Source organism: Bradysia coprophila, assembly GCF_014529535.1.
Source record: "Bradysia coprophila strain Holo2 chromosome X unlocalized genomic scaffold, BU_Bcop_v1 contig_12, whole genome shotgun sequence".
Classification (NCBI taxonomy): domain Eukaryota; kingdom Metazoa; phylum Arthropoda; class Insecta; order Diptera; family Sciaridae; genus Bradysia; species Bradysia coprophila.
In genome coordinates this window covers 1,235,769-1,254,761 of record NW_023503293.1, presented here as the reverse complement: position 1 = coordinate 1,254,761, position 18,993 = coordinate 1,235,769, and the positions used below count along the sequence as shown (strand labels likewise).

General features: G+C 33.8%; 2 protein-coding genes across 7 annotated transcripts in view; one reads left to right on the top strand and one right to left on the bottom strand.

Moving 5' to 3' along the window:
* Nucleotides 1–1,221: 1,221 nt before the first annotated feature.
* The window catches only part of LOC119067542 (neo-calmodulin-like), a 149,778-nt gene continuing 132,006 nt past the window's right edge, over nt 1,222–18,993 (top strand). For 2 of the 5 annotated variants that reach the window (XM_037170605.1, XM_037170601.1), the window contains exons 1-2: nt 1,222–1,296; nt 7,421–7,572. In XM_037170605.1, coding sequence (XP_037026500.1) covers nt 7,534–7,572 — 39 coding nt within the window. In that variant the 5' untranslated portion in view covers nt 1,222–1,296; nt 7,421–7,533. Of the gene's footprint in view, nt 1,418–7,358; nt 7,573–18,993 lie in introns of all 5 variants that reach the window. The other 3 variants (XM_037170602.1, XM_037170603.1, XM_037170604.1) reach the window with 3 other exon arrangements.
* On the bottom strand, nt 14,006–17,600 carry LOC119067537 (vitellogenin-1-like). Of its 2 annotated transcripts, none has more exons than XM_037170592.1 (6): nt 17,210–17,600; nt 15,285–15,547; nt 14,793–14,937; nt 14,625–14,729; nt 14,424–14,553; nt 14,006–14,348 (listed from the first exon to the last, which is right to left on the bottom strand). In XM_037170592.1, the coding sequence occupies exons 1-6, from the start codon at nt 17,436–17,438 to the stop codon at nt 14,063–14,065; spliced, it is 1,158 nt and encodes a 385-aa protein (XP_037026487.1). In that variant the 5' UTR covers nt 17,439–17,600; the 3' UTR covers nt 14,006–14,062. The 2 variants fall into 2 exon arrangements, with proteins under 2 accessions (XP_037026487.1, XP_037026488.1); XM_037170593.1 differs by lacking the exon at nt 17,210–17,600 and adding an exon at nt 15,705–15,723.

Genomic DNA, 18,993 nt, shown 5'->3' with positions numbered 1-18,993 from the left:
AATACCATACGCTATTATTATTATTATTGTAGATCTTTAAGAATCAATTTTGGATCTAGAACGTGCGACTATAGCCAAAATGACCCTACAAAATTTTGCCTTCCTAACTTTATTTCATCATCTAATGGGGAAGGAAATGTACCAGCAATAAAAATCGAAAATGTTGAATGAATTTTCCTTCTCATAATAAAGGGATGAAATGCCTAGGTTAGTGTAAATTTCATTCAGCTGCTAAGTGGTGATAAAATGAGAGAGCAAGAAACCTAATATTATTTTTCGGAGAGCTAATTCAACCTCACCTCCGGCATTTGGTTGTATATAACTAATATAATCATTTCAAGAGAGCAGAACGACTATATAGTGGAATTTATCGTACGGATTTCGAACGGGAAAATTTCATATTTGTATGGCATTGTTGATTCAAATATGTTTTCCTGCTCCTGGTAACAACAACAGGTTTGTTAACGACCGTATATATTCAAATTCAATCACAATTTGCTTCGAACGCACGCGATACAAATAACGACAAATACTACTAATTTGCAATATTGTTTGGATGTGTTACCCTTTTCTTTTCTATTCACACCGCATGGTATATTACGTGTTTGCAATAGCAAAAATTGTGGATATAATTGGCAGACATCGAACTTCTTAAATTGTATTTTATATTTTCGATGGATTTCAATTCTTTCGTCTGTATTATGGAAAAAAAAATCTATCTTTTCTACGCGCCGGTCCGATATTCACATCGAATGGTATACATATCGTCATCATATATATATAGATAGGTATACGACGTACAGAGGAGATATGTATTTAAATTTCGTCCTGTATATAAAATTTCAATCGAATGCGATGTGTTCTACATAAATGTTTAGAAGCTGTGCAAGGTATATATATATAAAATGCGTGCATAGTGGAAAAGTGTTCCAGCCGGTTCACTCAAGTCAAGCGAAATGAACTTTTTATTCCGTTCATTAAGATATTAAACATCACAATATAGCGCTGAAAATATTTATTTTTTTCCTCGGAAATATAGAAAAGAAGAATAAATCTAATGTTAAGTTCGAACAGTTCTTCCACCAAACCACAAATGATGGGCAACTTTATTTATGTTGCGCGAGGATAAATATATATCAGAAAATGTCTGCGTTATTTACACTGAATATAACCATCCCGTCTATATGGGAAACTCTCGGTTCTCTGGTGGTATACTCTTCAGTTGCCGCCCTCGACTCAAGGAGATAACATCGTTTTATTTAGTCCATCCGAGTAGTAGAACTTAATAACCACTTTGTACGGTTTAAGTACCACAGTTATTTTGCATTCTTTGGTTCTTGATCGTTTTTAACAACAATTTCGAGAGCATTAATATTGTTGTTAGGAGTTTTCAATTTTTGGATTGATATACTATTAGGTTCGATCTTTTGTTAAATCATAATCCTTTAGAAATGTGCGTGAAGTTATTTGCAATTTAGTTTGATTTTTATTTTTTGGTTGTTGTTGATACTCCTAGAGTATACATACAAATTTAGCGATTGATACGAATTGAATTCAACAGAGTGTTGTGTAGAGTGTAGTGCATATAGTTCTTAGTTGGCTCATTGGCTATAAATTCACATAACATATAATTTGTGAACGAGAAGACGAAGACTTGAAATTAAATTTTTGCTAATTTTGAAATTAGAGCTATAGTTGATAATATAATTGGACAAAACAAAATTATTATTTTTTACATGAAAATGATGCGTTGTAGTCTTTAAATCGAGCTTTTGAGTTGATAAAAAAAATTTAAAACAAAAAACAATTTCGCTTTTACAAAACTAATCTTTTTGTAGTGTTGATCAATAGGATTATTAGAGATTTGTTTTTGTACCGTTTACTAGAGAGTCCTTGTAAGATTAACACGTAGAGTTTTACCGATTCCAATTTGTAGAAATTTCAAATATGAACATCGTCATTAGCAGGAAAAATAAATTAGAAAAAACTAATTGGACAGCCAGAAAAATAATGAAAATTCCGGGACAGGTCAAATGGCTAGCCTGACTCCAATATTTTCTGATTCAGTTTTTATTCGGTCTGTGAAGTATCTGCGAAAAAACCTCCAAAAAAATTTTCATTGATCAGACCTCGGTTGTTGCATTTTCACAAAAAAAAAGGAAGATTTTCTTTTTACAAAATGTAACAGAAAAGCTTCCCTGCAAAAGAAATTTGTTCGGAGTTTTGAAATTTGGGTTTTTTTTTTCGCAGATACTTCACAGACATGACATTACGGATCTATTGAGGGACAGAAATATTGTTCTTTCTTTTTGGACTTTGTGGCCGAATTCCTGAAAACGGTTTATCCCCAGTTTCGAATACCCGATTCAAAGTAAATTTATTGTCGAGTTCCATTAACCAAATTGGAAACAAGTATTTCATTTTCCTTTCCATCTAAACGGAATATTATGTGAAATAGAAAATTATAATCTTCTTGCCATTGGACACCATATCTAATATACTCAATTGAAATCCATATATATATATATATATATATAACGCTTTGATGTATCAACTTTCATTATTTTAGTTACATCGTTAACACCCATTCCGTCTGCATTTCAATCTAAATAATCAATTTAGTGGCCAGCATACGAACATTGAATATACTACAGATAAATTATCCGTCTTTCATTCTTGAATATCGACGATCGGAATAAAAGGTCGATTCCAGTTGAACGGATTTGTTTTCATTACCACTGACAGTGCTTTACACATTCCATTTGAATTGAATGGGAAATTAGGTAAAATTACCATCTTTACAGAAAAGGCTATCGAGACTATTTCCAATCAGACATTGAACGTGGAATAAGAATCCGCAAGACCAAAACAGTAAAACGACGTAATTGGATAGATATTCAATATTGATTTTCGCATTCAATTTTCTGCTTAAAATTTTTATTATTTATGCTAACCGTGGGGAAAAGTCTGCTCTGTGTCGTATTTTGGAAAGTGAATGATTTAAGCGTTTAATTTCGCGTATCGCATAAAAAAGACGATACGGACCAAAAACGCCATATTTAATTTGAAAAGGAGTAGGAGCATTAAACAAACACTCTGGCAATAAAGTATAGAAACTCTTTGTTGTGAATTGTGTTTAGCGGTTAGATACGCCAACATTTAATGGTCCAATTGTTTCCATTTCCTTCTACACCATTAAATAGCACTAAGTTATGTACATTTGTTAACTCTAAATGCCCAAATGAATAAAAAAAATCTTACAAAAGCTAGTTAACAGTCCATTGGCAACAGATTATTTAATTCATTTTGGCAGTATTTTTAAACTTTTTTTTGTCAGCAAGGAAAAAGTAAGTAAACAAACAAAAAATAATTTTCATAGAGGAAGCAGCACACCTCAGGCCGCGAATATAATATAAAAAAGAGAGGTCTAAGGGGTCAGAGCCCATGAACTTGGGACTGTATAATATTAAATTTTGGTAACATTCGTTGAATTGTTCAATCAGTGATCAACTAAGTGTGGCACTAAACTCGCACCTCTGGCATTCATGAAATTTTACTGCAGAAACAAACATTTATTGCGAAGATATTAAATTAACTTCCGCAAAATGGTCTTTTAATGCCAATCAATTAGAATTTGCTGGTAAACACATTAAAAATACTGCCCGAGACATGGTCATAGCCCATTTTACTGTAAAAAAAGGTGCAATAATCTCCTTCAATTTTAATAAAGAATCTCGCGCCCGAGAAAGCCCGAATGTTTACTGAACGTGGGTAGATTCAATTTGATTTTTAGCTCTGTACGAAATGCGGGTGGCTGTTAAGTTTTACATGTCGCTTATAACACGCACAATTTGAAGGGGAAATCGCTTTGCTCATACAAAATACGTATTTACATTGCTTATCACGTAAAGTACAGTATGTAGGTGCTTCCATTTTTTAACGAGAGGAAATACAGTATTCCGATTTGGGTCTGGCTACAATTAACCCCAATCGAATTTTATGACGCAATTTGCTTCAACTGTTTTCCATCTGGTCTACACATGCAACTCCACTACCTTATACCTATTTAAATACGGTTTTATCACTGCCACACGCTTGTGACTATTAATCTCGCAAGAACACGAATAAGACAGTGAGGTTGTATGAGTGGACCAGCTGAAAAACAGCTGATGAAAATTACGTGACAAATTTGGTTGGATAAACTGTATAACCTCTTCCCTCGTAAAAATGAAAAAAAAAAATAATCGAAGGACGACCGTATTACCTGACAGATAATCTTAATTTGGTGCTTCCAGTTTCAATACGGACAAAATCATTTTCATTTTTAAGTTAAAATTCCCTTAACTTTCTAACTCAAAACAGTCATATGTTGACGATGTGACTAAAAAAAACTTACGAAAATCGGTTAGCTGGGCTGTTTTTTGTAGTTAAATATGTTCGAGCAAATTTTAATTTATTTTCATTATTATCACTCTTTCCATAAAAAAGATGCAACTGGCTGTCCACTCATGAACGAGCCTATTTATGGACTAATAATAACATTTTCAAAATCCCTCCAATCCTCCACTGAAAAGACTGATGGTTCAAAGTTAGCTACTTTTGACATCCTACTTTATTTCATGTCCCTTTCTACCAGTCAAGGGAAATTGTTTTATTTTATATCCACCCACTTATATAGACACAAAAAATATAATACGCAAACAACATGGTTACACCAGAGAATAAAACTCTTAATTCTATTATATTGGTACAGATTTTACTTAGCTCCAGATTAAATGGGAACTGTTCTTTGCCATGACTGTAACGGTAAGTCACTGTGCTGATACACATTTTCCCTTCGTTCAGAATAAACATGAAAAGAAAATATTGAGAAAACACAGCTCGTGTGTAATATAAAAAGAAAATTCGAATCCAATAATTTTTCCAATTTTCCGTCGTATGTCTGGTTGTAAAATAATCTTGTCAGTAAAAAAAACGAATAATGTTTTTAGCTGTAAAATTACCTATTTGGTTTACCGCATGTCATTCAATTAAATTCCTATATCTCTTTTCCGTCGTCATGCCCATGAACGCAGTCTCAGTCTCAGATTAACAGCACACACCACACCATTTTCGAGCCGACTACCCGACTGTGTATCGTACAGTGAAGCTGTAGGGTGTTCAAACCGAATACATGATAAGAATTTCAATTTTCAATAAAATTAGGGTCAAGTGTCCCCATTGGAGAACATATTTTGCTAATCTTCTACTTCATTTCTTTTATCATACTATGAGCCACCATTTTCCGAAAAGAAGATATATCGGCAGCATCTAATTTAAATTTGATAAAACATAATTCAAGTTCCCGGAGGCACAAAAGAATACTTATTACTTCATGCAACAACTTTTTTTGGTCGCGACAAAAACAAAAGAAAACATTTCGACATAAGTATGACACTCGAGATCACCCTTCCGCTTATGCAAGGGTGAACAATAAAATTAAATCCATAAACGAAGTGATTTCGTTCTTTGGTTAAATTAACAAGCAACACAAAACCAAGTAACACCGATATAAGCTAATTAATCTTCGTCTAGATTTAATAATCCTTCTCTGAGCTTCTTACTGATCTTTAATAAACCATTACTGAGTTTTAATAAATCTCCGCTGAGCTGTAGTATATGTTCGCAAAGCTTTTGTTAATCTCTGCTGACCTTGAAAGTTTTAAATACAACTCATCGGATACTATAAAAGTTAAGCTTAAGCGGCGCCTATAATTCACACAGTGAAGACTTACTAGCTTACTAAAGAACTAACAAAGCTACACAAATATTTATTACCGCTCAACAGAGTACAATTGGAGCGTTGAATTTTAATGAATGTCCTCTGAACGTTGAAAGAATGTCAGCTGAGCTCTTGTAAATGCTTTGAAAAATGAATTTTTTGTATAATTTTTTCATTTGGCATTTGACGACGAATTCAACACAAGATACGAGTGACTTGCACCATTGTAGCGTAACATAATTCAAGAATTCTACACTCAGATTTTTCAAAAAATGAAAATAATTTATCGCCAAAGTGAACATGGCAAACTCTCAACCTAGTACTTAGAATAGCAGAGTGTCATACTTGTGTCGACAACTTAGACAATTTAAAACTGTGACAAAAAAATATGTCTTACCTTTCGACTTAAACGTGCCAGACGCAAATTAAAAAGAGAAACCACAGAAGGTAGATACATTTAAACTTTAATTTAGTACACTGTCTCTCGAGCAGTAAAATGGAACATTAGCTCTAAATTTGCTGCTCCATACTAGACGTGTTGAGGTCGTGTAAACGTGTGTTTTGATTTATAAAGTTAGAAATCATTAAAACTATAAACTCATAATCATGTAAATGTATTAACTCTAACTTTAGTGATAATCTTATATTCCGGCTAAATAAAATAATAAATTTGAAACTTTTTATTGAATCAGGCCATCCATATGAACATGGTGTCGTTATTAGTATATTACTTCCGAGGTTCCAAGTTGTGTATTTCATAAGTGGGCTGTATTCCCCACTTGTCAAATAACAACTTGGAACCTCGTAAGTACAATGCTTTACGTGATTAGGCAATGTAAATGAAAATGAAACATGCCGTAACACTTAAAATAAACTTACATTGGTGAAAATTAATTTAAAACTTCAAAGACTCCTTAGGTACCCAATCACCCTTAAACTGTACCTTAAATTTCAGGGAAAAAAGTATTGAAAAATTTATTGGAATGAGTCGTCATGACTTTAATAGCACACACTTTTTGTACGGATCCCCAATTATCTTTACCTGTCGAATCGGATGCCATTCCCAGGCCCGCTCGCAGCCATAATACATTCCAGGAGCCACATCTAGCCAAAACCAACAATTTTGTTGGTGTAATGGGATGATTAAAAAACGACAAGTTGAGAAGTAGCTCAGACTACCCCACCTTCTTCTTAATGCACATAGTACTAAGTATTATTACTAATAGTTACCTTTATATAACACTTGGTTACACATATACGAATAGTTAAATGTGTAAACGATATATGTCACACTAGCGAATTATAATAAAAATGAGATTTCATTTGTTTAGCTCCGATTGAAATAGGCTGACGATGTCAATAGAAGTTTTTTTTGTAAATTAAAACGAAAACAACGTAAGTCTATTCGAAACGGAGTTAACTGAAAATGTTTTCATTTTTCTTATAATTCGCTAATGTGACACTGCCCGTTTCTGCATTAAACGGTATATTGTTCAATTCATCTTCTTTCGCTTGATAAATCGATTAATACGATATAAAGATGGCAGTACTTTACATTTTATTGATCTCGTGGCAAATCTAACTCGATCTTTTTCAGCCAAAGACTAGAAGCCAAAATATTTTCATGTAAAAAATAAAATCAATTTTAATCAACTAAAGCTGACACAAAAGTGAGTGCTCTTGTGATTGTCTTTGTCGAACAGAAAGAAAAAGAAAACCCAGGCCAAATAACCAAATAAACGTAACCGAGAAAAGCCCATCAACGAAGCATAATGAAGACATCATCTTTTTCACTGAGAGTGATGCGAAGGGTAAGTTTGAATGATTTTTGAACAACCACAATAATTAATGTTTTATTTTTACATAAAATACCGTTCATCATGAGCCCCGTAGAATGATTTTATGAGTTCTAAATTAGCAAACATTATTTGTAAGTGTGCCCTAATTAACGTTTTATTTAATTAACGCAATTAGCTAAATGTTACATTTTGTCTCTCTGGAGAGTATAAAACAGCGCACCACAATTACCAATTCATGCGAACAAATAATATTATAGCAAAGTAATAACTCATCAACAGTTTTGTAAATACAATATTATGATAAAACATTGTCCATATGTTCTGTTGTTCGGTTTTTATGAAACGGAAGTATTGCACATAGCGATATCAACCTCTAACCTTTGCAAAGACGAAATGAGGTCATTGGGTTATAAACAGGCGGTAGTTGAAGCAACAGGCGAACAATTTATTTTATTATACGTTTCCTTTTAGAGATATATGTATTTTTTATATGTGCCGGATTGTATATGTTATTACAACTCGTAAGTATTTATATTCATAAAATGGTTACAGGACGAACATTGAATTCAGCGAAAATATAGCTATCGTTTCTCTGTCATGCATTGATATGAGAAGGAAGCCACGGAGAGTCTTACTTGTGAAATAGTTTCAGTTGGAGTTTTCGAATGCCGTAGCTGTGTTATGTTAAGGTCTGGGTTGAGAAACGATTGGAAAACAAAACGATCGCATTAATATTAGAACTTTACGTGCAGATGATTTTCAAATATTTTTAAAACATAACATCGAATTCGACTGATACAACATACAACAGAATCAACAATTGCTGAAATTTTTCTTGTATTGTTAACCTGTCACAGACTGCAAGCATATTAACAGTTTTACTATTCAAACTGTTACTTCATTTGATTGAAGATTTTCAGAGACTGATTTCAGAAATCTTTTCCTTCATTTGTTTTGAACATTATTTTTGCTGTATAAGACCTCATCAGTCAGACAGCCGTCTGTAAAAGGTTAGATTTATTGCACTTACTAGCATAGAAGCAATATAGAATATATACAGCCAAGTACAGTCAAAAAAGTGTATTTTTATGATTTTCGTGTTTATCGATTTCAGGTGTTTTAACAATACAAATTACAATGGCAAAACAGCTGAAATTGATGAAACACGTATAGAATAAAAATGCACTTTTTTGACTGTACCAGGCTGTAAATTCGTGAATTTCAGTAAATTTCCCTAAATTTTTGTCAATTTCAGTAAATAATTGGTTAAACAAATGGTTCGAATTCTTGCTGTGAAATTCAATGCTGGTTTTCAAATCACTATTTCTTCAAAATGGATCAATATAAAATGGCATGAATTTAAACTGATCTCAGAAAAAGAAGAATTGATCGCAAGAAGAAGCGAAACTGACCGCTGAGAAACAGGATTGGAACGAAGAGAAAAGAGAATTTGATTACAATAGAAGGAAAATCATTCTTTCTTATAACTTTGTAACTGATATTCGTTTTTCGAGCTTTTCAGTTATCTTACATGATTGGGATTGAAGAGTTGTGGAACAAATTTTGTTTTTCAAAAATCGACTTTTTGAGTACAGTTTTGGCGAGCGGAGCCATTTTTTCTTACGCAAGGGCCTGGACTATGATTTTTTGGAAAGTTTCGACGGGCGAATTAAAATACTGAACTGAATCAAAGAAATGAAAACGGCAGTTCACTCTGCAAGCATGCTCTATGTATGCTCTATGTAGTGGAAGCACAACAGGCTCGATTCTTCTATGCTCTATGTTGCGTGGCATATTTCAAATCAAAAGTAAGTTGCCACTCAAACAAATTAGATAAACGAAGAAAATCCGATGTTGGCCAGTTTAAACTAAATTTTTACTATCGAAATACCGATATCGCTCTATCCTGGTTCTCCGTAGAAAATCTTTCACATTATTATATATAATGTATGATGCTTAGTGGTTATATTCCAACAACATCAACATACACGTACGCATTGTGCATGTTTAACTAATGTGTAACAATGTTTTTAATACATTACGTGACAAAACTACAATTAAACGTAACGGGAAATTGTACATTTTGTCTCCGTAAAGACTTACCAAAAATCACCTAGTCAGATGAGTTATGGTTAGACACCATGTAATTGAGATTTATGAACCCTCTAAACCTTTTCATAGCCTTAACAGTGGATTTTCTATCTGCCATGGAACAAACATTTTTATTGACCTTAATGCCTTCATATTTTGTCCTTGCGTGGCATCTGTTCATTTGCATAAAGTCTTCAAACTTGAAATAAATTCTTTACATTTTATTCGTAGCATATTTCTCTTACTTATAAATCAAATTTTTATTTTAAATTACATTTTCGGACAATTAATTATTTAAGAAAGACAACTCAACGGTTACAATTCCGCGCTTTGCACAGACGTTGATTCATTGTAGTGGTATAGTGGTAACGACGAAATTTTTTTGGCTCAGTTAAACGTAACTGGCCTTGAGGGCATTTAATGACATTTAATGAGAGAATGAGAGAAAAAAATTGCGTTTCGAAAATTTGAACTTCAAATTTCGATTTATTTTCATTATTTGCATTTTTGAAACGTCAAATAAGCAACCTAAAATGAACTCAAATCAACACTGACATAAATTGAATTAATCTTATTCGTGAAATATAAGGCTACTAGTCAAATCAAGCGCTCCTGCCTGGTACATCTTACTCTACCGTGATTTAACTGATCTTCGTTCGTTAATTTTTATTATGAAAACTAACCTCACCTGAACCTGAGTTTTTAAAACCTGTCAGGTCAGGTTGACCTGAAATTTTTTGAAATTTTCATATTAATTTGTAAAAAAAAAAAATCAGAAAACCTGACTTGACAGGTTGACCTAATTACTTTATTGAGGTCAGGTCAAAATTGCTAGGGTCAGGTTATGTTCAATTACATTTTAGGTGAATTCAGTAAAAGTTCAGGTAGACCTGGCATTAATCTGGAATTAGTTCTTCGAAGAGCTTTCCCTATCGGAGGCCTGGCCGTGAAGTTATCGATCAATATCGAAAACATTCCCAGCCAAACAATTTATTTTTGTTATACTTAAAACATCTCGTACAATAATGAAAAGTTACGAATTACCACATTTTTCATTAATGTGGGATCTGATATTACTAGTCCCACAGATTCTGACAGCTGTTATATTGAATTTTTGAATTTTTTCCCAGTCGAAATTTTTGTCGCACATGAATAACGACCATTTTACTGGGATAAAAAAAAAAACCCATTCACTATCAAGACTGTAAAATTTTGGGATCTAGAAATTATGTAGAATCTGTTTAAAAACGAAAATGTCATAATTCGTTAATTTTGTTAACTGTATTGTATGTGAGTGAAAAAAGAACTCGGCCAGTAAAACCAGTAAAATCGGCCACATATTGTTATTTCATTGATAAAAAAAAGTTTACCAATGAAAGAACCATAGGTGGCCGATTACTGTTTCATGGCCGAATACTGGTGTCCGTACATCAATGTGTGGCCGAATACTGGTGCCCGTACCCTATGAATAAAAAAAACAGTCTTTAGAGTATGATTTATTTTTCCTTCTTAACAAAAGTTTTGCAGTCTCCAGTTTACGTATTTATTTATATAATAACATACAGAAATACTGAAGAAGTTTTCTACAAATCTTCTCGAAGAAGAGGAAAATCAAATTCCAGTTTCATTTGGAGTGCTCTTGCACAATCATATGACTTACAAAAAGACAGCGAGCTAAAGTGAAGGTGACTGGGTGATCACATATATTTTATATTTGTATTTATATATAAATGTTCTTAGTGGGATATAGAGTAAATATTTGTATAGAGTTGAAAGGACAACAAGAGGATGTTGTCAAGGAACCATTTCCCTTAGTTATGCGTGTATGCTTGCGGTCATTTTTATTACATTCGTTGCTGTACTAGAAATTTAATATGTTGTTACATACTTATCTATTTCGAAATATGAAATAATTGAATTTGATATACCAAGAATGTTATGGCTGAACGTTCTTGAATGGTACAATAATATCTCTCCATTGAATACAATATTATAGTCTATCAGATTTTAATTCAATTTATTTATTATTATAAACCTGACAAATTTGCTTCGTGTAATTTTCGTAAATTCAAACGAAAATATATACGAGATATGCAAAGTGAAGAATAAGTTTAAAAACGAACATTTCAGTTTTTGAGTTTTAATTTTCACGTTTCAGTTCGTAAAATGTTAAATGAAACTTTTGTAGACAGACTTTCGTGTGAATTTTCATTATTTAAAAATTAAAATATTAAAAAAATGGTTGCAGCAGAGTCTCATGGGAGAGCGGATGATTAAAGCGACGATTGGAATGAAACAAAGGCTAATCACACCTGTGTTTCAAGTTCATGTGAGTGATCGTCCCATCATGACAAATCATGATAGCTTGTTGGGAGCGATCACTGAACATTTTAGGATTAATACAATAGAGGCTCCAAGTTTACGGTCGTTACGAGCAGGCGTATCTGATAAAAACACAATGAAATTTCACTGTGTTATAAAGTCTGCGCGTATTTGTCATGAGATAGACGTGTTTATGTGAAATAAAGCGCCACACGAGACTTAATCATCGGCTTGCTTGTATGTGTGCTGGGTGTGCTGTTATTTATGAGAGCCTCGACCGTATTTAGTGTTATTGGTGAGATCTTGCCTCGTTAAGTCTCTAGAAGGCAAGGTCCACATGCGATCGTTACGTCTTTAGATAAAACACCTAGATAAATGCAATAGCGTGTCGTGTCCAACAATATGGGACATTCCACGTTATAAGTGGAACTTTTTGATATATTCGACATTATATTTTCTCTGGAAGTTAGATGCAGAAGAATGGAAAACTGGTGAAAATTAGGTTGAATTAATGAGCGTTGAATAATTCAAAACTCGGATTTGCTCAAATGTTTTTTCCAGCTAATTCAAATATTTCGTACCTCATATCAAATAATAAACAAATAACCAAGCCCTGACAGCGCTAGGCCGATCATTTAAATTCTAAGACCACTCTAATACCACAACCATCACTAATGACGCATGCATTTTTCCAATGAACGTAGTCGATCATAGGTGGCGCTTATCCTACAGTATGTTGTATATTGTGTCATTGACATTATGTCAATACGGCGTGATGGTTGCGAAGAAATTGAATATTGGATTTCTTGTAATTTGCGACTTTGTAACGGTCGTACAGCCATTTAGATAACTAATATCGAGTGCTTAATCACCAAGTGAATAAAATAAAACCAGACAAGCATTGTTGCACCGGGAGTCGAACCCGGGACCTCTTGGGTATGAGTCCTATACTCTACCGATTGAGCTACCTGGACCTTCACCTCTATACCATATATGCGTAAAAATATTTAAATACTTCTAGGGTTACTTTAACGGTTTCTTCTAATAAATAATTTGAACCTACCTGTTACGTGAATGAAAACACCTCACTTATTAGAAAAACCTGCCAACATTATTAACCTTTTGTTGTTAGTCGCACTTAACTGCAATGTAGCGCAACCAATCGCTATTTTTTAATAAAGAAAAAGTTGTAAAAGTGGTTTTTCGACTTAATAACATTTAAAGTTATATTCGGATTTTAAGTAAAGATGCATCAAGTACCTACAACAGAAAGTTTAACTTGGAAATTTTGACAGCTGTCAAAATATGCCAAAAATGAAACGCAACCAACCATGGAACATCCCATATACTATTGCAAAGTGCGCTCGGTTAGCATTCATTTCGCAAAGACAGACGTCTATCAACATATTGGTTCATCATCTTTCGATGTTCTCGGTATTAAATGCCATAACATGCAAAGAAATCCCTGCTCTAACTCGACTTTTATTTATTATCGCTTCGGATATTTGGCAGTGTAATTTCTCTTGAGAATCGTCTTCAAATAATGTTGTTACCATTAGAAAACACACATCAATTTATTCGTTCAAAGTTCAAAGCGAAAATTCATTCCACTGAGAGATGTATGTAGGTATGAGATAGGCATAGACACATCCAAAACACGAAAGATGAATAAGCTACAAATGAAAAAAAGTAAAGCAATAATGCCAAAAGTACGTTTCGAACAACGTACCTGAATAAAAATTTATTCTTTTTGTGTATGAAGAAACAAATTGCTTGAAATCGGTCCCACCAGAATTTTTCGATTTTTTTTAAAACGTAAAAGCAGAAAAGAAAAACGACATTGACAAGAAGGTTACGTAATGGTGAACCAATGATATTTAATTCATTGATTGTGAGTATTCTACGCTAAATGAAGTAAAAATAAATCGATTTTTTCCGATGGGAATACTACCCTTAATTGTACTTCCTTCCATTGTTTCGTCTTTTTCTCAGAGTCACTTTTCTAGCAAAAGAAAAATTGAAAGTACGTCAGTTAATTGATTGCTCTTATTATCAGTTTTATTACAATGCAATAGTTTTCAACGCGCAATTAGGCATCCGTTGCACATTTTGGGCTAGAAACACTCTTTCCCTGACCGAACGGCGTCGCGCTGTTAGTATTCGCAAAGAAATTTCCCTTAAGATTGTGAGGAATGGCATATCCCATAGGATATTTCGGACCAGGACAGAAGCCTCCATTCAGTGCCGATATTGATCCGCATTTCACGGCCTCGAAAGCATTTTCGTTTCCTGGGTATATTGATTCAGCATAAATTTCCCAGGCCCTTCCATGCGCGCAAGTAATTGTGAAGCAACCAGGCGGCAATGGAACGACCCTATGGTAACAAAAGTTGCGAATTATTGGAAGTGGCAAATAGTGGCTTTTGACTTAGTCGCAAATATATTTATACCCATTCGGATAGAAATCACAATCGCCAATCGGATCTCGTTTGCCCAGTGCGCCGTTATTCGTGTGAATTATATCGACAAATTCTGCATCTCCTCTGGAAAGGCCGGACAATTTTTCTCCGTCATTGAAACCTGTTTTCATTCAAACCTTCGTCAGTTCAGGTTTCCAGATAATCTGAATTCTTCATACAAATTCTACTTACAAGGGTTGGCCGGATCTAAGCCAGTTATCCGCGTTATTAGCTTAGAAGTCTTATAGTAGAAATTACGGCCAGCACTACCAACGATGTGAGCGCCAAGAGAATGACCTTCATAAATTTTCGATTTTTTTAAGTCTGCAATAAAGTGGTGAAAAAGGCGTATGTACTCACCAATTAAATGGACGTTTTCGATTGGATAGTTTGGATACTGCGTAAATAAGTCCTTCAGGGCGACAGCAATTAGATTTCCAATTTCTTCAGTATTGAAGGCAGACCAAGAGTATAATGTATCAACGAATTCTGCTGTGTCAACCGCCTAATGATTAAAGAATTAAATTTTCTATTTGCCTATTACGGGAATGTTAATATTAAACGTTTGGAATTGAATGCGTGCCGTATTCATCACAATCGACTTCCATGAATTCATGTGATAAATGTTCTTTAAGGCCAGGTTATGCTCGTTGACATCTGTGCGATAGTAAACACCACAACCTGGCCTTAAGCAGAAAAAGTCAAAAAAAATATTCTCAACTCATACATATGGTGTGCCTAAAACAGCATTTATGGCCATTTATTGACATGCGACGTTTTACTTTTGGACACTGAGTTGTGAAAAAAGCTTAATTACGTTGCCGAATTACATAAAGAGAATGAACGACTTACGATAAAATTAACATTTCCTCTACACTTATATGCCTGCCATATCGTTTCCAGGGCGTTATTTGTTTCATTTATGTTTGATGTCCATCCAGTAACCAATATCTCTGTTTTTAACGACGGATCAAATAATGTATGATTCCACAATTCATGAGGACTTTGTAGTGGAATCAGTGTTTTGTTGGACGGAAATATATAATTCATTTTGCTCAGCTCGGGTAGATATTTATCTCTTGGTTTCACTTGATTTTCGGATAGTGCAGCTGAGCCTGAATTGATTTATTTTTATTTTGAAATAATTACTATCTGTGCATCTAATGCTGGGATTATATGAGAGCTTATTAGAATTTGTGAATTCTATGTATATGATAGAAGTTTCGCATGGTAAACTTGTCGGCAAAAGCATTTCTAAATCCATATCATTACCCATATACACACGAATTTCTGTATATAGTGTAATAACTGAACGCATGATTGTAAGATGATTATGAACACATAGTCTGATGATAATACGGCTATGAGTTGAGTTAGTAATCTGTAAACAAAAAGTTATTATAAGTTATGCAATCAACATATGAGGAAAGTAAAATATCCACTTAATCCGTTTAAAATGTTCATCTCTCATTTACCAGACATTTAACAACACGACCGTGTTCAGTGTCTACATTTTACTGTGAGTGTCATAAAATATGTCAAGGCAAAAGTTACTCAAATTTCAAAAAGGGTTTACCGGTTGCTTTCGACGCCGATACTATATAATCACCACCTGAACATTGAAGGGATGTATTGGCTTTGAGGCCGTTAAATTGATTTTATTCTGATTCGAATTTATCAAAAAATTGGACAGCTTTTTCGGTGATATTTCACACTTTTCTAAAAGTGTATTTACTGTCAGGGTCGTAGCTAAAATGAATATTGACGTCATTTCTACAATGATTTATAAAAAGACATTTTATGAAACAAAAAGTGGAGGTGGCATTTGGAAATTAATTGTCATAAAAATCGTCTCTGATTTTTTTTTTCGAACAGTTTATAACAGTTGAGAGGATGTTTTTCCTTGATAGTTTACTTAATGCTTAATTTCCTCTTACCAAAAACGTACTCAGTGTGAGAGACAAAATTGAATTTTTTCAATTTTTTCTTTGTTTATTTGACAGTTTGCTCTCTCACGGAGCACTTTTTCTTGGTAAGAACGTAAGGTTCGGAATGGGTCGTTTCGGGTCGAACCTGAACCTGAAACTCGTTGACCCGATTTTTTCAGTTCAAGTTCAGGTTGGCAAGCATTAGCTTCAAAGCGTCACTCCAGCTTGCATTTCACAAAATGTCTTTATAGGCATAAATGCGTCATTGTAGAAATTGGTTGGTACCCAGCAGAGAAATGATAAGTTGGTACGCCTGTGGCGAGATAGAAGGGGCATGTCGCAAAAATTGGCTTCTCTCTTGAGAGAATTCGTATGTAACTCTCTCCCATACCGTACACAATTTTTAACCTCAGATTCCTTCTATCGCCACACGCGTACTAACCTATCATTTCTCTGGTACTTAGAGGTCAATAAATTCTAGCTACGGCCCTGCTACTAGCTCTTTTGTTAAAACATTCTGTTCTCTATCTACGACAAAAACCTGCAAACATTAAAATTCATGACTCGTCTATACGCAAACTTCATAATTATATATCTGAACATACTTCACCGTAACAATACACCCTTCATAATGTCGAGAGAGAGAGAAAAAAAAAATTAGCGATTTACGTGCATTGTTCACTAATGTTCTCATTAATTTTGAATTTAAAAGTTTTCACAAACTTTTTAATGTTGTTACATTGTATGCTATTTTATGCTCTTTTTTGTGTTATCAAGCAAATGAATGACAAAAATTCCCTTGTTACCCAATTGAAAATGAACACAATTTTCCGCAAGAAAAGTACTTACAAAATAAATTTATTGCTTTGAATGCCACCTCGAACGGATAACCAGCTAGCAAATTTTTACTAGCCGAAAAAATTGCATCCGGACTGGGAATAGCATCTGGTATTTTTTTCGCCACACCACTGACAATGTCCACTGACGATTTTGCTACATCTTTGAATAAATTCGCGGAAACAAAATTATCTCTCGACAAAGCACATATGAAAATTATGGAAAACACAAACAGTTTCATTGCTAACGAAAGTACGCCGCACGTACACAAAAAGCGAATGATTTTATCAAAATTCAATTCAGCACAGTCGAAATTTAAAATTCGCTGACGTATTAACTCTCCGAACGATGGAACTTGAATAATTTCTTAGATTCAATTTTGCACTAACAAATTCCTGATAACAAATGGCGGTTGTGTTTCAGAAATACATTTATATATCAAATTAAAAAAAATATGAAATGAAAAAAAAAAATCTTTCTCATAACTGGAAAATCACTATGGAATTGAAAATGAACGTTAGCGTTTGTTTTCTTTGTATATTTCCCTATGCATAAACAATAACATACAAGTCGCATTACTTAATCTGCGATCGCGTGAAACATTGATGCATTATTTACATTAACATAAGAAACCAGTTTTTCATTTACGTATATTGTATGAATTTGGCATTGATCTTGACGATTTTTTTTCTTCTCGTCAATAATTTTCTGAAGTCATTTCAATGAAATTCGAAAAATTATTCCGTACAATTTACTGGTTACAATTGAATTTTCCATAAAAAATTGCAATGAAGTTGATTTGATAAAATGGAGAGAAGTGATACTACCTGAATTGGTATCCCAAATATAGTCATTTTTATAATTAGGATTAAAGAGCTTTTGGTAGGTAATGAGAAGAAGAGGTTCAAATGAGGATTAATGGAAAGAAACCGCTGCTGAAGCACATATACCGCTTTATACCTTTGCAAAGCAGTAACAGGAAGAGGCTCGGAACAGGTCACTTCTACCTGAAACCTGAAAAGCTCAGATTAACTGAATCAGATGAGAACTGAACCTGAATTAAATTTACCTGATATCTGAAAATCAGTGAAGGTTCAGTTAAGCCAGGCCAGATTTCGCCTGAAACCTGAACTATTGCCTGATTAGTTCCATGTGTGCCTTAAACAAAAGTAACATCTAATTCTCCGAAATAATCCTAAAGTCAAATTTATCTAATGAAACAGTGTTGGTTTTGTGAAAAAATTGATTTTTGTAATTTGGACGGTGCTATTTAATGTTCTTACTAATTCAGTCGGTGATGTGAAGGAAACATACAAAAAATGTGTTACCATTCAGGTAGTAGTTGTTTGCATGTTACATGCGTTCAAAGCCGTACTTTTCATGTTTCAAGCACTACTTTCAACGCGCTCAACATGAAAATCCATCACATAACTCGGGGATAAGTCTAGTTTTCGTGTGTTTATTGACCTCGGCAACGCATGTGGTCAACACAATTTACACGAAAACTCTACTTTTCATCTTTTTATTCCTAGTCATGTAAAATAACTACTACATAGCCGAGGCGAAGCCGAGGTCAATAAACACACTACAACGAGACTTTTGAACTTTTTATTCAGAGTTTTCTATTGGATTTTACATGCCTACACCTAAATCAAATTTCTTGTTTTCCCTAGGTGTGTCAAATCATGTAAACAAAATTTCTTGACATGTCTGTAGTGAAGACAGTTGTGAAGACACACATAAAATCGGATTTTTTTTTAAAACAATTTTTTGGCGAAATGGTTATTTGTGTACCT